The 19,301-nt window shown below is 33.8% G+C and overlaps 1 protein-coding gene across 1 annotated transcript in view; it reads right to left on the minus strand.

Annotated features, from left to right (window-relative positions):
• Positions 1-1,491: 1,491 nt before the first annotated feature.
• The window catches only part of LOC149414767 (putative serine protease K12H4.7), a 30,162-nt gene continuing 12,352 nt past the window's right edge, over positions 1,492-19,301 (minus strand). The window contains exons 2-8 of the mRNA XM_089643201.1: positions 19,007-19,223; positions 12,183-12,367; positions 11,321-11,553; positions 10,061-10,199; positions 4,352-4,626; positions 2,789-2,924; positions 1,492-1,949 (exon numbers count right to left, since the gene is read on the minus strand). Of these exons, the coding sequence (XP_089499327.1) occupies positions 1,670-1,949; positions 2,789-2,924; positions 4,352-4,626; positions 10,061-10,199; positions 11,321-11,553; positions 12,183-12,367; positions 19,007-19,222 (1,464 nt within the window). The 5' untranslated portion in view covers position 19,223 and the 3' untranslated portion in view covers positions 1,492-1,669. The remainder of the gene's footprint in view (positions 1,950-2,788; positions 2,925-4,351; positions 4,627-10,060; positions 10,200-11,320; positions 11,554-12,182; positions 12,368-19,006; positions 19,224-19,301) is intronic.

Consider the following 19,301-nt stretch of genomic DNA (forward strand, 5'->3'; position numbering starts at 1 on the left):
TTTCTTCTTACTTACAACCACAGGGCGAGCAGGGTCTTTCTTACAATGAGGAATGGAGCCTTTTTATAGTAGACATTAAAATCATCATTAGATTGTTCCATGTAAAATAAAACTCAGTGATTTGATCGGATTGCCTTTTTATTGAAGAGATATTGAATACTGGACGAAGTGTTTTAAAATTTATACAACTGATTAAGTACCGTAAGTGGTTGTTATCATTATCAGTTGTGTAACATTTTAAACACGTTTATTAGTAAGGGTGTGCCTATGTAGGATATATCCACAGAATTTTGATTTGGCAAATGTATTTAACAATGTTTAATGTAGCCACGTTATTCTTATATTTACTTTTATTTCCAAGTGTGTATAACACACTTTGCGCTTAAACTCTAGTACATTTTTAACTTATGCGAAAGTCAGAAAAAATGTGAAATATAATAGTTTATAAAAGTAATAGTGTAGAATAGTTATTGAATGGCAATAACAATCACGTTTTCCTTTTCTTTCTTTTCCTGAACATTTTACCTGAATGGCATGTACAGTGTTTAACTTTGGTACAGCCGCACTGCGCATTTGTGTGATGCATGTTTTTTTGATTTATTAAAAAGAATGGTGAGGCCAGCGGTGAGTCGCCAACAAAATACAAATATAAAATATAGGCAACCTTTCACAACTTTGCTCTTGTTTTATAACTTTTTTAGTTTGCTAACATGAGTGTCATAAACATAGAATTGTTTACGTTCTAATCACTCACGTATTAATTGCACTACACAAAACGTATCTAAATTAATCGATATGCAAGTAACTTACAAATAATAGTATAAAATTTAATAAAAGTAAGAAGGGTAAGTCCGGTCAGTGGCTGACTTGGCTTCGCGTTTGGGTCCCATCCAGGCGAAGTGTGTTAAATTCCTCGGCTGATAGCAGTCCTCCATCACAACACAAGGAACATTTTCCACTTACTGTGGTGGTAGTAGAAGATTTTAAAATATTGTCAGGTTATTCGTAACCTGAGAATGTATGTATTTCTTAAAAAAAAACAACCCTCAACTAGTGATCGACCAATCGCACTTTTTTTCAGTGTTCAGCTTTTTCTCTCAAGGGTGTTTTTATTCCAAAATCTAGTCCCACTTCCAGTTCATTCAACGACGTAACACAAAATGTAAATTTCGCAGGTTGACTGTCTTATATATATATTTATACATAATAAATATATAAACAGATATAAATATATTTTTTTTCTTTTTCACATATAATGTTGACGCGGAACATGACATGGTTAATCCAAAGCTGAAAAATTTACATTAAAATTTTCATAAATAAAAAAAAAACAGGTATTTAGGAGCAAGCACTATAGCTTCATTAAGACACAACACAACTTCACACAACGAATTTGAGCCGTTCCCAACTAGAAAATAAGTTAACAAATACTTATCGTTGATGGGAAGTGAATGGATAAAAAATATTATATTCGCAATTGATATCTCCAACATTATTTCGCCTTTTTGACTGCTTAATTATTTATTTTATAGTTGGAAACTTGTTTGTTTTCATAGTTGTGCGGAGTGCCTGGAAGAAGCTATTTGTTAATAAATTTATTCGGAAAATTTTAAAAATTGGCGTAAAATTAACAATTTGTAAAGTAAGAAATTAGTTGATGTCTGTTTGTTTATTCGGCGATCCACTTGAGCACAGCGGACCTAATGGCCGTTCTGGCAGCGGTGAGCCCGGGCCGGTCGAGGAAGGAGGTTGACTGCAGGTCCTCGCAATGAGAAGTTCCGTTAATGAGAATGGCGAGGAAGCTGTCAGACAGGTCCTCCACGATGCCCAGCCTATGCCACGGGTCGATGGTGCCGTGTACAGAGATAACATTGGTGGTGTTAGGTGTCAGACCTCCGAACACTTGGTTGGTCCTCTTGACTCCGGCGTTCACCAGATCAGAGTTGAAACTAAAATAAAAATAATCAAAAGATTTATTGAGTACAATTAGTTTTACTTTATTCCAAAATCTTTTTCTATCCAGTCGCACTTCCACTTCATTCAACGACGTAACCCAAAATGAAAATTGAGACTTTTTTGCTATATCGCATAAGAATGTATATCCTAATTCTTATTTACACATTTTAAAGTAAGTTTTCACTTCCATAATATAATAGTCTTGCAAAGATAATCGTTTTACCCTTTTGTTAAAAGCGTGAGTTTTTTTTTCCAAATTTCGCTTTATTTTCCAGTTGAGTAATTGAGTCAGAAACGCAAAATATGATTGGATGTGAGAATTAAAAATCTGGATGAAGTTTAACCCTATAGTATAACCCTGACGGCCGGCATAGTCCAGTGGTAACGCATTGGACTGCCATTCCGAAGGTCGCGGGTTCGAACCCGGCGTGCGCAAATAAATTTTATTTGATTAATTTGTGTTATTTCACAATTAATTAATTAAAATAATATATAGTATATTTGCGGCACGTTCCAGAGTGGAAGATACTACCAGTATCGCCCTGGTGTAAGACCACCATTCAGAATTGAAAAGTTGCTCCAAATGGCTTTAGCCGTGTTTAGTGACTAGATCTGAATAGCCAGGTACTTCCCCACCTTCCTCTTTCCCTTCCCCACTTACCTTCAGCCTCACAACATCCCCCAATTGGGGATGCCATAGTCTCACTGGCTCCAGACGGGAGCAGTTGGGACTCTTGTGAGGTATACACTATAAAAAAAAATATAGGATTGTATGGCATGCCATTCTGCCTATGGTGTAACGAGCTATATTTAATAGTCTAGTTGTGTTTACCGTTTTCCGAAAAGGTCGGGGCACAAGTGATCCACGTAGAGAGACAGAGGTAAGGTGTCTCCAAAGGGCTGGTTCCGAGAGGTGGTTGTCAGGTAATACCCGTACTCGGTGCAAGTCTGGTATAGCCATGCGCGTACTGCAAAACAATATGGTCGTCAGTAAGCACAAAAGCAAAAGCCGTCATTATTTATTAGTGGTTTTATAAGCTTCAGAAAAGATAATGCAAATCTGAAGGAGGGTCTTTTTGAAGATGTCGAAAGTAAATACATTATTCCTATGCACTGTGATAATATTTATTTATGTTTTTATAATATAATATTGATTACATTTAATGATTTTGACTGTCCAACTAGGAAGGATTCCCGTTTCAGGACAGTCAAATTTACAAGTTTCAAGTTATCCTAGACGAATACAGGATTTAAGACTAGCTAAAATAAGTATGTTAAAACGAAGATACATAAAAAGGTACATAAAAAGATACACAAAAAGATACATAAAGATACATAGAGGCGTTCGTGATTTCAAATTACATTTTTTGTATCATTTCGGAATCAGTCCTGCCTAGATCCACCAACCATTTTGTCACTCTTGGACCGAAGAATGACAATTCACACAGTTTCAGCTGAGAGGGGATTTTATTATATATTTTAGGACCGAGATATGAGAATATTTTTTGATAAGCCGCTCTGTTGCTTGTTGGAACGGAAAGGTCATTCCTTCCCTTACTTCTGGTTTGATGTTTGTGTTCGGCTGTTCTCATTTTGTTTTTATTTTTATGAACATGGATTACAATTTTTTTTATTTAGCACTGTCGGACATCTAGTACATTAAATTCCTTGAAAAGTTCGTCACTCGAATATCTGAAAGGTTTCTTAGCCTTCAATAACGGGTTTAATGTAGTTCTTCCTGCACCTCCCCACCCAATGCAACCGTAGGTTATGATTGAGTTACACAGCCCGTAGTATATGGTTTTTAAGTCTTTATTTTTTAAATTTCCAGTAATGAAATAAATATGTGAATCAGGGTGCGCACTCTTTTAGCTACATTTTCAATCTGGTTCTTCCATTTGAGATTATTATCAATTATAACGCCTAAATATTCAATAAATTTAACGCTATTTGAACACTATTTGAAAAAAAAAAACAACTGAAATGTTTCATTGGCAAGGATTCTTCTGGATTTTGACACTACTGGTCCATTTTGAAGTAGCATTGTAGACACTAAACAAATTACTAAACAGCTTTAATCAAAAAGGGTGTTTCTGTGTGGTGCTAGAGAATGGAGTTTATTTTGTAAAAGATGACAGATTTTTCGTCGGTTTCCAGAAACTCATTAGCATTAATTCCAATTCGGGTCCAATTCTACATCGATGCCTTTGCTAAGAAGTTGCTTGCAATCTGTACCGTTGTCGTTTGTTGTACTTATTAAATTTAACAAACGACAACGGTAGATGAATTTGCTAAGAAGTTTGCTTGCAATCTCTACCGTTGTCGTTTGTTAAACTTATTAAATTTAACGGAGAGATTAACAACAACAAAATATTATCAGAGTAATTTTACTTACTTGTGGAGGCATATTCAGATTGGAAAGAAGTGTCCTTCAAGGATTTTATGGTCTCGTTATATGAGGAGGAGAAGCAACTCGGCCAGGCCTGACTCTTAATGTACTTGCCGAGGCGCTCCAAGGGAGTGCCAAGGTTGTCGTTCACCAGCGGGGCGCACTCCGACGCAATCTGTCCGGGCCGCGCGTACTGCACCAATTCGGAGAACACGTCGGAGATGGCGGAGAAAAAGGTCTGCACGTCGAGGGCGTTGGAGGTGTCAACTGTTTCACAAAATCTAAACAAATCACACTTTGTCATTTCTTCAAGCCGTCACAATTGGTCAATTCTAAAAATAGTTTGTTTGAATTCCCGTGCCATTTATTTATTTATCATGATCTCAATAAGACAGTTATTCACCATAACGCGAAGAAAGATATAAATCGTACAAAATATACAAGAATTAAAAGCACAAATTAGTTTTTACATAATTGGAAAAAGTTGATAGGAAACAAAACTTTTGCTTTACGGCTATTTTGTGACATATGTCAAAAGATTTTCGATAAACTGTCTGTATTTAAGTCAAATGTCAACGGCCAACTTAAAAACGTTAAACATTCATTGATATTGCCTTCAAATATTATTATTGCTTCTACTATTTTGTTTTGTTGAATCTTTTAAATTCAATTACATGCGTGAGGATTCATTTTTGCAATTATGTTTACATTCTTCTTTATTGTATTAATTTTTAAGTGTTTACTCTGATACAAAATGCTTGTATTTTTTTTAAAGAAAAGCCCACTAAGGCGTGTAGTAAATAAAATAAAATAAATAAATCGACTTCTCTCGACCCGTCAGCTTTTTGTCGTTTTAGATTGTTTGTTTGAATTCCCGTTACTTTACATACGGTGAAGTATGATAATCATCAAAGTCATTTAACCCCGATCGTTTATCAAACAGAGATCCATGTCAAAATGACCTAGTTTACTATTATATTTTGAGTCGGCGCGCGACGTAAAGGGGAATCAAAGCTTATTTAGGTGAGTCCAAACTAAATCACATAATTATGATTATTTATTTATATGGAGAAAATTAGGCAATTCTGTTTGTTATTAAGGATTGATATATAATTTCTAATTTTTTCCGAGAATGTGGAATTTGGAAATTTTGATTAATTTATTTTACCGTTAAATTAATTGTTGATAATATAAAATTTTCATCGTGTCTGTAGATATACAGTTTATGTTCAATATTACAGGTACCCAAGTCTAAAGAAGGAATTATATGTACTGTAAATGATTATAAATTCTAGTGTTTGGTGAACACCTCACTAATGTAAACATTACTCATATATATGATGAAGTTGAACAAACTTTAAACATTTCTTCTTTGGAGAAACGTAGAAGGGACACTGATCTGATTTGCATATTCAAGATTATCAATGGGATTACAGACTCACCTGCTTTGTTGCAACTTATCCAATTCAACATCCCTTCCCGTAGACTCCGAAATAATGAATTGCTGTTTGTCAATCAACATTCTACCAATTATGGATACCATTCTCCTTTGTCCAGAATGTCGAGACTTGTCAACTCACTGTCAAGTCAAAGCATTGAATTTTGTGGTATATGCCTAAATGACTTTCGACAGTCAATACGCAATGTCTAATTTCTAATGCCCTTTGAACCATCTTCATGCTTTGACTTATTATTATCTCCCATTCTTACTTTTATATTATTATTGTCATTGTTATTGTCTTCGCTCCTCATTTATATATGCTCTCCTTTCACTGTCATCTCTGTTTATAAAACTTATTCGTGTAATTAATATGTTGTTAATGGACTATTTGTCCGTAAATAAATAAAAATAAAAATAAAAATAAAAAATAAACACTTTCATGAACACCTCATCTGTGTTAAGGTGTTCACGTGTTTTTTTAGAAATATTATTATATATGCTAAATCTTCTTTATACATAAAAAATCAAAATGCGTATATAAGCAGACAAATAAACATTTGTGCTCGCAAAACTCGAAAAGTAGTCGCTGAAATATATATCGCTGAAAATGTCAAAGTTTGTTTTTGTCAGGATTGTTTAGAGAGTGGTTTGAAAGGTATAAAAAGTCGGGGACGCCCGAGGAATACTTAACGCGATATCCTTGCACCGGAATGAGAAACGAAGTCGGTGTTGTGTAGTGTTTTAACAGTAACATTGTGGTATACGGTAGTGAATGGTGGAAAAAGTCGTAGTCGCCCGTGAAACACATTAGCGATAGCGAAGCATTATGGGATCAACTAGTAAAATTATAAAGTATGACAAGAAAGGCAAAAAAAACTACAGATGTAATTAATTTTATTTTATGTCAATGTTATTGCGTTTTTGTTTTTGTGTCGTGTTATTAAGTTATGAAAAAATAAGTACTTTTTGTTTTTATGCAGATTAGATATTATTAACAAAGTATTTTGTGAAGTGTTTCATGTGGTGACTGGATAAATCATCACAATGATAATTCATCACATCTTTAAAAAGTTATATAAAGTCATGGAAAGTGATGAAACAAAAACTTTATTTTTGTTGTTTGTTTTTGGGGTGTTATGCCGTGTTGCGCTAACTCCTTCTTCGGATCTACCGGATCTGCCCTGATGATGGACACTGCAACGCTGTCCGAAACGTCGGCTAAAGAAGGAGTTAGCGCAACACGGCATAACACCCCAAAAACAAACAACAAAAATGCTTTTGGCCGTGAGAATCTAAAAACTTACCAAAAACTTTATTAACTGGGTTAAGTAGGTTAGGTAAGGTTAAAAAAAAATTTCATCGTTTCTAATGACTTTATATCACCTTTTAAAAGTGTATTGAATTGTCACTGTGTTGAGTTATCATGGAACCGTTTCATGTCTAGGTGAATAAGATTGACCAAAAGTCTTTCCGATCCCATCTGCTTGAGCACGTGTCCAGTCCACGGCGCATAATATTTTTAATTGTTTGCCGGGTCATTCAACCAGTATATAAATATATATATTTATATATATACTAAGCTATAATATATATTTTGTGTCTTCGAAATTTAATGCAAACATAATCACCGAAATACAACAACCAAACAAGAGGATGAAAAAAATTTACACACATCATATACAGTAGGGATTTCAATCCCGGGAATTTTTTTCACAACCGGGAAAATCAGTGCTACCGTTTTATTGTGGTAAATAATAAGTCCTGGGCGCAGTTCAATATACCACTACACAGAATTCAAAACTTGGGAAATATGTATTCCCACATAGATGTATAGAATATGTCACTGATACAATATAAACATGAAATAATCAAATCATTTATCCATGATCCAAGTTCTGATTAAAGAAGTTCTTTGTTCAATTTATCAAACTACATCGGCAAATTTACTAAACATATCTCTACCTAAATCTTAAAAATTAAATGTATGATTCATAGAAGTATTATAAACCACCATAATCTGTAGTATTATTTAGTTATAAAAAATGTATATATATATTTTTTTTTCATAATTACAAATTAATTTAAACAAAATATTAAAATCCAAATCGGATAGTTCCGAACTCCTGCAACTAGCTAATTCCCCGATACAGCGCGGCGGTTTCGTACAATGCGAAACCATTACCGAACCAATTCCGAAACAATAATGTTGTAATTCTCTAATCACGGTACTTTAATTTTTTTTTGGTGTAATTTTATATATTGTATGTATTTTTTATAGTTATTATATTTCAATGTACTTTAAATTTTTGTTGCTTTTATTTTTAATTCATGTTTGTATGTATAATTCTTTCTCATAATAACTTGTACTGTATTTATGTATATATGTAAAAGCCCTCTGGGCGTAAAATAAAATAAATAAATTACGGTGCTAGAATTTTTAAATCCCGGGATCCATTTTTCCGGGATTTGAATGTTTAAACTATTATTCGAAAATGGGATTTGTAACAAATGAATGTTGCCATTTAATTTTCAGGTATTATTCCCAGATTAGGTCATATGTATTATTAACTAAATTCCACTAGTATAAGAGTAGCTGCACAAAAGAATAATAAAACGAAAATAGGAAAAATTAATATTAAAAATTAAATAAAACTCATTAAATATTTTGAAACTTAAAATGCGACCTCGATAAAATCAAAGTGACTAAGGTTTCTTCTTTTTGAGATGATTTTATTTTAGTCTTTTTTTTCCACATTCCGAAAAAACCCTTTCAGATCCACGTTGGCAGGTTGTATTCATTTTAAATCCTTATAGCATTTTTCTAGATTTACGATTTTGGTATGTTTGAGTTCGAAATTTGCCTACTCATAATGACATTTGATATCCACGGCTATTCTTATTTCTTAAGAGATTTTCGACTTGAATTCAGTCAATCAGTGAACAAAATCTATCGAACTTTTCTTGTCGACACAGATTTAAATCGAAATTCTATACAATTTAAATGCCTAATTCCGACAGACAGACTGTTAGACACTATCGTTTTCATCTTAATCTTCTGATGTGGATTTAGGTTTATTTATTAAAAGATAATACATTACGAAATAATAAAAAAGTTTTAATGTATTATTCCCAGTGAGTTTACAAAACTCATTTCGGGAAATACAACATTAGATTAAAGACAAGACAACATAAATACATTAAAATAAATAAATGCAGATGTTATTATGGAGTTCCAAAGAAAGATTGTGTTAGGCATTAATAAAACTGCTGAGGAAATAGCTTTTAAGAGCTTTTGCCAATGTTTTTTTGTTCGTTGCCGAAAGTTTTAGATTACTAGGTAATGCGTTGTATTGCTTATGTGCAATGTATTGTAAGGAGTTAATTCCAAATTTACTCGTGTAAGTAGATGACGATAAGTGTATTTGATTTTGTGATCCTATTTTGTGCTGGTGTATATCAGAATTAAAAACTGTTTTAGTGTTGGTGTGTGAGGAGTGTTGAATTATTTGTAGAATGGCTGTTGTGATATTTAGATTTCTCGTAGAGAACATCTAAAACTGCAAGATGAATTTGCACGTGCGGAACAAACAGTGTACAAAACAATCCCGGTATTGTGATGTCATAAGACTAAATATATACTGTATGTTATTCAGGCTTCAATAAATGTTTCCTTCTAAAAACAGCATAGTAAATATAGCCTACCCCAAAATCTTTACGATCCGTTGCCCAAGATTTCAAAAATATTGTACAAGAAACGACATGTTAGCAATAGAAAAAATATTTGACAGTTGAAAAAAGATCGGTAAACCAATAAATATCACGTAATCCCGGGAGTAAGACAAATGCAGCACCGGGATAACGGTGGGATTGAAACCTCGGAAAACGTTAGAAAGTTATTTCGGTTTCGTTCTTCACAGACTTGCAACATTAAAAAATATACTTCAAAATAATCTGCTAAAATTTGTTCCCAACAATTGATGTTTGGAAAAGTTTAATTAATAATGTGGACCGCCTAATGTGTACAGATATTTTTTCGCTTGTAAAATGGTACAAAGTTTACAACTTGAATCCTCCAAAAATATTATTTTAAGAGGAAAACGAGATTCAAACAAATACACCAATGCTAAGCGAATAAGGGCTCTAGAGAGCTCATTATTATATATATTTAGAGCTCATTTATTCATAGCGGTGACGTGTTAGTTAGAACCATGTTAATATGATACGACGAGACAGTAAACAATCGTGTTTGGTGAGGAAATAATGTTCATTATTACCCAAAAAGTTCAGAGACTTCGATTGTTCCATGTTCGGTGAGCAATAATTCTTGTGCCTTGGCAACACCTTCCCTGATGGTATCAATACACTTCTGTCCTCCCTCTGTCAGGATTGCGTCGTTGACAGTCTCCAATAACTCTAAAAATTGGATATTATTATAAAACATTTCAAATACATAAACTTATTACTTTTAAAATAAAAACACAAATAAATAACGTCGCACATATCCGCAATAGATATTTATTATACCTTTTGAATAAAAATAAAATTTTCAGTTTGGTCAAGTATTTGGCCTCAAATACAAATTTAAAATTTGTACGAAAAATGCCGCGCATGTATATGTAGATGTGGGAAATATTTTCTTGGACCGTAACCGTTTTTTAAGTTACATTTTATTTCCTTTGGACCATCTAGGAGTTGCCGTTAAACGATCTTATCGCCCTTCATTTTATTGTGTACTAGCGCAGGCATAAGAAAAAATATGCCTGCGCTAGTACACATTTTATTGTGTACAAGCGCAGGGTAAGAAAAATTACGGGATGTTATAATTTGTAGGATTTGTGAAGCTTTTTTATATGCATACCGTACAAGAGTCCCAACTGTTCCCAACCGTCTGGAGGCAGTGATAATACGGCATCCAAAATTGGGGTATGATGTAAGGCTGAAGGTTGTAGGGAAGGGAAGGAGATGAGGAAGAGGATGGTGGGAGAGTATCAAGCTATTCAGATCTGGTCACCAAATACGGCTAAAGCTATTCAAGCAACGTGTCAATTCTGAATGGCGGTCTTATACCAGGGTGATACTTAAAGTATATTTCACTCTGGAATGTGCCGCATGTATTCTATTTTTTATTTTGTATAATAAATTGTGAAACAATACAAATGAATTAATTAAAATTTACTTGCGCACGCCGAGATTTAAACCCGCGACCTTCGGCTTGCTAGTCGAGAGCTTTACCCCTCGACCACGAAGGAGCTTTATAAAACTTTTACTCAGGTTCAATAAAATAATTAGACATGATCAGTTTCTGTCAAAGATTTAGATTAAATATATTATTTCAATAAAAAAAAAATATATATATATTTATTAAAATTTAAAAAAAAATTACGCATTTCAAATTTATTGGATATATAATAAAATAATTTTGATACCAACTTCGCCGCTTGTCTGAAATGATTCAGTTCTAATTTAAAAAAAAAAACATTGAACTTCACATCACGCGTGCTGAAATAAGTATGTTTAATTCTCATCAAACCTACCGTAGAAATCAACCTTGGCCAGCACAGGTCCGCTGGAGGCTACTGCGGCATCGATGACGTCGGGATGCTGCAGCCTGATCCACGTAGCCATGTTCCCGGCGTATGAGCCTCCGAACACGATCACCTTGCTGTTGGCGTACCTGTCCTGCTGCTTCAGATCCTTGACGAGCTTGGCAACATCGGACAACGCCTGGTCGACGATCAGGAACTTCAGGTTATCTGCGCTGCTATCACTGAAAGAAAAAAATCGTCGATTTTTACCGCTGACATCTCACAAACATAAATAAAAAAGTATAATAAGATTCTTTTAAACACATTTTTTTCAGATTTTGTAATTTTTTTATTTGTTATAAAAATATAGTATATTTACAAACAAGTTCTGCTACGAAGTAATTATTATTTATACGCGTTACAGCAGTTTCCGCATACCGAAGGCCTCATCAAACAGAAAACTGAGTGATAATTTTTGATTCAATAATGCATACATTTTGTAAATGTTTACACATTTGTATAATAAATTATGACGAAAATTGAATCGGCTAACGCAGGCGATGATTCATCGTTTTCTTAGATTCTCTTGATTTAATTGAGTTTTTATTACGTAAATGAATCCATGAAACATTTATAGAAAAGCAACCCTCACAATTGTGATTAGAAATGGAAAATAGAGGGAGTATTCTCTTTTTATACCCACACAAACGTGAGGGCCGGGAGCAAAGAGGAGGGAAATCGAATGAAACAATGATATCAAGGAATAATGTACGTTAGATTGATTTGGTTAGTTAGGTAAGGTTAGGTTAGGTTATGTTACGTTAAATAGTACATACAGGGCTTCATAAGCAAAAAATGCAGTCAGGCTTACTTGGTGGGCCTTGACTGTCCGTAGAAACGGTGCTCGGTGTAGACGAGCAGCGCACCTATGTCCCTAGCGATCTCGTACATGTGCCCGCCGGTCACAAAGCCCGTGTCGATGGTCCACTCACCGCCGACCATAAGCAGGATAGGGGAGTTGTCGATCCGGAAGAACTGGTCGTTGGTGATGTAGCGCTGCAAGAGATTAGAGAATATCACAGATCGATATTATTAACTATATTTATAATTTATATATACCGGTAAATATATTACAGCTTTATGTTCTCTTTAACTTGTTCTATTTCTAAACACGAACAATACAGTTAATACATATAAAATTACGTATTATTAAATACATGCACATTTTTGCTAAAAGCATCGGTTTTACTAAACATCCAATTTTTTTTCTCAGAATTCATAAGTCAATCATATTATTTTTTAAATATAAAAAAATATATACTATTATTTAAATGTTAATATATAAAAAAATGTGAACATAGTTATACATAGTGGCAGTTCTGATGCTAGTTGAAAATTGAGGAAATCAATTTTTTTATTTTATTTATTTATTTAACGCCCAGAGGGCTTTTACATGGTTGGTAGTATAATTTTAATTTCACAAATACTTTCAAACATAAAAAATAAGAATAAAATTACATTTGATAAAAGCTATGCAACAAGTCATACAAACACAAGAAACAAAAACAGAAAATTACAGCTATTTGTTGGTTTACATGATGTGTTTAGGAGTATTGTTGAAATAAATGTTTTAAATGACCCACAAAACTTGCCAAGTTGGTATTGAATATGTCAACATCACCCAAGTAATGATTTCCCATGGTGTGAAGTCGTTGTATCGGAGAGTGGGCAATGTAGTTACGCTTATGTGTGCTGCTGTAGAATATTGTATTTTTTCGTGTTGTTACTGCGGGTGTATGTATGTTTATAAGTTGCAGGAGTTCACAATAGTTGAATTTAGAGTTAAGTATTTTGAATAAGAACGTTAAATCGTTTATTTTACGTCTATCTTCTAATGTATGTATTTTTAGAGTATTTAATAAGAAATTGTATTTTAAGTCTTCGACAGGGATATTTAATTTAAAATTTATAAAACGTAGAAATTTTTTTTGTATTCGCTCAATGTTGTTAATATGAATTTTATAAGATGGAGACCAAACTACTGAGTTATATTCAATTAGACTTCTTACTAGAGATACGTATAATAGTTTAATGGCTTGCAAAGAATTAAAGTTTTTAGTTGTTCTTAATACGAAGCCTAGTGTTTTCATACCTTTGTTCACAATTTGATGGATATGATTGGTGAAACTTAGTTTTTCGTCCAAAATAATTCCAAGATCTCTCATTTCCGTGACTCTTTCTAAAGCTATGTTATTGATGGAATATTCGAATAAAACAGGATTTTTGTTTCTGAAGAAAGTCAAGGTTTTGCACTTTACTACATTTAAAAATAAATTATTTTGAACGCACCAATCTCTAAACTTACTAATATTTGACTGTAGTATAGGGCAATGATTTATATCAGTAAAATATATATATAATAAAATAATTACATTTAACAAAAAAGTTTATCAAAATACATTCGCACACAACTGTATTACTGTTATTATACCATAAAATGGTCCTGAACTAGGACCCAGAGAATAACTCTTTATCATAATTAAGTTTTATCTAACCTGCTTTAGACATTATGATTAATATTTTTTAAAAAACCCACCTAATGCGTAATAATCACTGTCAAATAATTGATGTTTGGTCTGATTTATCAGTCAGATATAACTGATCAATTCTGAAGATACAAGAATGTTTTCAAAGTGGTAAAATATTTCATGATCACGAAACTCAAATAATATCTTGTGGATTGTTTTTTTCGTGGGGTTTTCATCTTATTATCTCATCATACTTATTTACTTCTTCCTCTTAACCATAAAGTAGGAGACTACAGAATGAAAATGAAGGATGAATGTTTTCTGTAGATATACTATGAAATATATTTATTTCCAACATTTATAGATATACGATTATATCAGATAAACGTCAAGTGACTAAGTAATTGAATAATATTTACGTTGATGCATTTGATTTCTTATCTGAAATCATTATATAAATACGATTATCAAATTCCGCTAATTGATTATGCCAATGAGATAATCTTAAGTTAATCTCTGGTACAATACACAATCCGCCTATGTTGAAAGAGGTTAACTTTTATGTCTCTAACAATTATACTCGAGGGAGATCCCATGCACTCTTATATGCTCCGAAAGCGAAGACTTCTGCCTATCAGAACGCGCCAATAAACAGAGCGACTCAACTGCTTAGCGATTCTGCATTAGCCATCGACATTTTCAGTGTCACCTACAGACAATTCAGTAACTATCTTTTAACACATGTCACAAAATATTAAAACTCCCTCTGTAAACTTTTTAATTTGTAATCTTCTCCATGATATATTGGTGTATAACCGTTTTATGGAGAACATGAAAAAATAAATAAATAAGATTTCTAAAAGCAAACATGTCATATTTTATGTAGGAAGGTACCTGTTATATATATTTTTATACTTATTTAATTTTTTTCAAATACAGAATGGTAGTAAAATAATATTTAGAACTTCACATATAAATGAAATTCAGATAGGTACCTAGAAAATATTAAGCTCAATCACTCAATGTTCTAATCCGTAATGCACATTACTTGCATAAGGTCAAATTTCAATATTTTCAATTTTTCTACGAAAGGATACATTTGCGATAATGAATAAAATTACAACGTAGACACTATGTAAGTCCAAATATAAAATATTTGTATTTTGTTTTAAATTAATGACATGATATGATATGATCATGATATTTATGATTCAGTTTTTACACACACAAATAGCATGGACATAATGTTGAGGTATTCATTTCGTTGGAGATTATTTTGTCTCACCTGTTTTTCATTTTGCAAAAAGATTATTATTTTTATAATGACAAACTAATGTTTATAAGAAAAGGTTTTATTCATAGCACAAAGGATAATAAATAATTATAAGCAATAATTAGTGACATATCAATACAAATTGAAAATATCTCCCGAGTAAAACTAAATGCCGCCAACGGGAATTGAACCCGTGCCTTCTGATGTCCGGTCAGGTGCTCTGAAACCACTGAGCTACGTAATTAATTCTATATTTACTAGTACCTCAATCAATTGGGAGATATTTTCAATTTGTATTGATATTTCAAGCGACTAATTATTGGATATAATTATTTAAAAAGATTTATGTTAAAAGATTTGTACAAAAGCCAAAAAAATGACGCTTCAGTCAGTTTGGTATTTCATATATGATATATATCGTATAGGATAATATTTTGAACACCAAGCACTTCAATAATTAATGTAAAAATTTCTTGCGGTTTTATTAAACATTCAATTTTTTTTCTCTTCGTAAGTCAATCATATATTTTTTTAAATCATTATTAATATTAAAAATAACATTTTCGTTAGTGATCGCAAATGTCACGACGGTGACAGTTAAAAGACAGGTGAATCGCATCAAATATCATCATACTAATAACATATTCGTATTTTACCGACAGTTTATAAGGAAACCTGTCAATACATTCGTTAAAGGCCTGCAATCCCGTTTTAAACAAGATTACAAATAATTTTACTTAATTTTTAATAAATGAGCTATATTCTATATCGATAAGATTTAATGCAGTCTGGAAAGACATTACTTATTCGCTTGATCTTTAAAATATGAATATAACATATTTTGAGATATAAAATGACTTCAACGTATTGAAGTTTTATCTACCTACATAAAATATATATTCTTATGTGAGTTATCACATTTATTTATTGGATAATTTGTATAGCGCCGCTTTTGTGAGATATCACCTCAGGAGCGCTTTACAGTTGATGCAGGTATTACAAAATATAAATATTACAAAAATAAGTGAAATTAAGTTAAATAAAATGAAGTACATGAACAGGTGATGAAGTACAATAATAGGTGATACGAAGATAGAAGATGGATTCTTCAAATAATAGATGGATAACACATTCCATTTGCTATCGACATAATTACATCTGACTGACGTTGATTTTATCTCTTCATTATTATAGACATTGTCTGTTTTATTATGAACATATTTTGAACAGCATATATAGAATAATTGATATTTTATGATAAATTTAAAGCAGGAATTGTATTACAACATAATGAAATACAAGAGTTTCAACTGGCCATAGCCAGTAAAGGCGAGTAGCAGTGAACTACGGCATCCCGATTTGTGCAGAGGAAATAGGGGAGAAGAATAATGGATGTTTGGATTGTATTACAACATAATGAAGTACAAGAGTTTCTACTGGCCATAGCCAGTAAAGGCGAGTAGGAGTGAACTACGGCATCCCGATTTGTGCAGGGGAAATGGAGTAGAAGAATAATGGACGTTTGAATTGTATTACAACATAATGAAGTACAAGAATTTTAACTAGCTATAGCCAGTAAAGGCGAGTAGCAGTGAACTACGGTATCCCGATTTGTGCAGAGGAAATAGGGGAGAAGAATAATGGATGTTTGGATTGTATTACAACATAATGAAGTACAAGAGTTTCTACTGGCCATAGCCAGTAAAGGCGAGTAGGAGTGAACTACGGCATCCCGATTTGTGCAGGGGAAATGGAGTAGAAGAATAATGGACGTTTGAATTGTATTACAACATAATGAAGTACAAGAATTTTAACTAGCTATAGCCAGTAAAGGCGAGTAGCAGTGAACTACGGCATTCCGATTTGTGCAGGGGAAATAGGGGAGAAGAATAATGGACGTTTGAATTGTATTAGAACAATATGAAGTACAAGAGTTTTAACTGGCCATAGCCAGTAAAGGCGAGTAGCAGTGAACTACGGCATTCCGATTTGTGCAGGGGAAATAGGAGAGAAGAATAATGGACGTTTGAATTGTATTACAACATAATGAAGTACAAGAGTTTTAACTGGCCATAGCCAGTAAAAGCGAGTAGCAGTGAACTACGGCATCCCGATTTGTGCAGGGGAAATAGGGGAGAAGAATAATGGACGTTTGAATTGTATTACAACATACTGAAGTACAAGAGTTTCTACTGGCCATAGCCAGTAAAGGCGAGTAGGAGTGAACTACGGCATTCCGATTTGTGCAGGGAAAATAGGGGAGAAGAATAATGGACGTTTGAATTGTATTACAACATAATGAAGTACAAGAGTTTAACTGGCCATAGCCAGTAAAGGCGAGTAGCAGTAAACTACGGCATCCCGATTTGTGCAGGGGAAATAGGGGAGAAGTATAATGGACGTTTGAATTGTATTACAACATAATCAATTACAAGAGTTTCAACTGGCCATAGCCAGTAAAGGCGAGTAGCAGTGAACTACGGCATCCCGATTTGTGCAGGGGAAATAGGGGAGAAGAATAATGGACGTTTGAATTGTATTAGAACAATATGAAGTACAAGAGTTTTAACTGGCCATAGCCAGTAAAGGCGAGTAGCAGTGAACTACGGCATTCCGATTTGTGCAGGGGAAATAGGAGAGAAGAATAATGGACGTTTGAATTGTATTACAACATAATGAAGTACAAGAGTTTTAACTGGCCATAGCCAGTAAAAGCGAGTAGCAGTGAACTACGGCATCCCGATTTGTGCAGGGGAAATAGGGGAGAAGAATAATGGACGTTTGAATTGTATTACAACATAATCAATTACAAGAGTTTCAACTGGCCATAGCCAGTAAAGGCGAGTAGCAGTAAACTACGGCATCCCGATTTGTGCAGGGGAAATAGGGGAGAAGAATAATGGACGTTTGAATTGTATTACAACATAATCAATTACAAGAGTTTCAACTGGCCATAGCCAGTAAAGGCGAGTAGCAGTGAACTACGGCATCCCGATTTGTGCAGGGGAAATAGGGGAGAAGAATAATGGACGTTTGAATTGTATTACAACATAATCAATTACAAGAGTTTCAACTGGCCATAGCCAGTAAAGGCGAGTAGCAGTAAACTACGGCATCCCGATTTGTGCAGGGGAAATAGGGGAGAAGAATAATGGACGTTTGAATTGTATTACAACATAATCAATTACAAGAGTTTCAACTGGCCATAGCCAGTAAAGGTGAGTAGCAGTGAACTACGGCATCCCGATTTGTGCAGGGGAAATAGGGGAGAAGAATAATGGACGTTTGAATTGTATTACAACATAATCAATTACAAGAGTTTCTACTGGCCATAGCCAGTAAAGGCGAGTAGCAGTGAACTACGGCATCCCGATTTGTGCAGGGGAAATAGAGGAGAAGAATAATGGACGTTTGAATTTTGAAGTACCTGACTATTCGGATATGATCACAAAACGATCGCAATAGTAATTTTAAGTAACATTTAAATTTCTCAATGGTATCTACAATACTGTTTGTACTGTTTCTGCTCTCAAAACTCAAAAAGTAGTCCACTGATATCGCTGCAAATTTCAAAGTTTGTTGTTTTTAGTGCCAGGAGTGTTTAGAGATGTTTAAATGGTAGAAGAAGTCTGGGACACCTGAGAAATACTTAAACAGAGTTGAATTAAAGTGGATGTAATGTAGTTTTTTAGATAACATTGTGGTGTACAGTAGTGAATGGTGGAAGATTTCGTAGACGCCCGAGAAAGACATTGAGGGGGATCCACTAGTTTATTATGAAGATATCCATAGAAACATTGCATTGCCCTTGCAGTGAATTTTACACCAAAAGGACGCTGAACAAATAATTCAAATATTTGAAAATATAAAAATGAACATGTAAGGTTTGTTTACCATCTGATAGGTGGCATTAGTGGAGCCCTGGTGGTCTAGCGGCTGCGTGATCCAGAAGGTGGTCAGGGCTCGCGCGTCGGCCTCAACCGCGCGCTCAGGGGGCGGAGGCCCGCGCCTGTTCCAGAAGCGTGGTAGCCTGGGAGGCCTGCTCTTCTCCTCTCCGATCGCGCATGCTACCAGCACCAGGCACAAGGACAGGATCGTGAACGCGCGCATCCTGCGAGCACAAATATATATTTTTCTTATGAAAAAATATATTAAAAATCTCTTCAAATTAATCTTAAGCCTGGTAAAA

Source organism: Hesperophylax consimilis, chromosome 19 (assembly GCF_061612785.1).
Source record: "Hesperophylax consimilis isolate HC1 chromosome 19, BYU_Hcon_1.0, whole genome shotgun sequence".
In the NCBI taxonomy this organism is placed as follows: domain Eukaryota; kingdom Metazoa; phylum Arthropoda; class Insecta; order Trichoptera; family Limnephilidae; genus Hesperophylax; species Hesperophylax consimilis.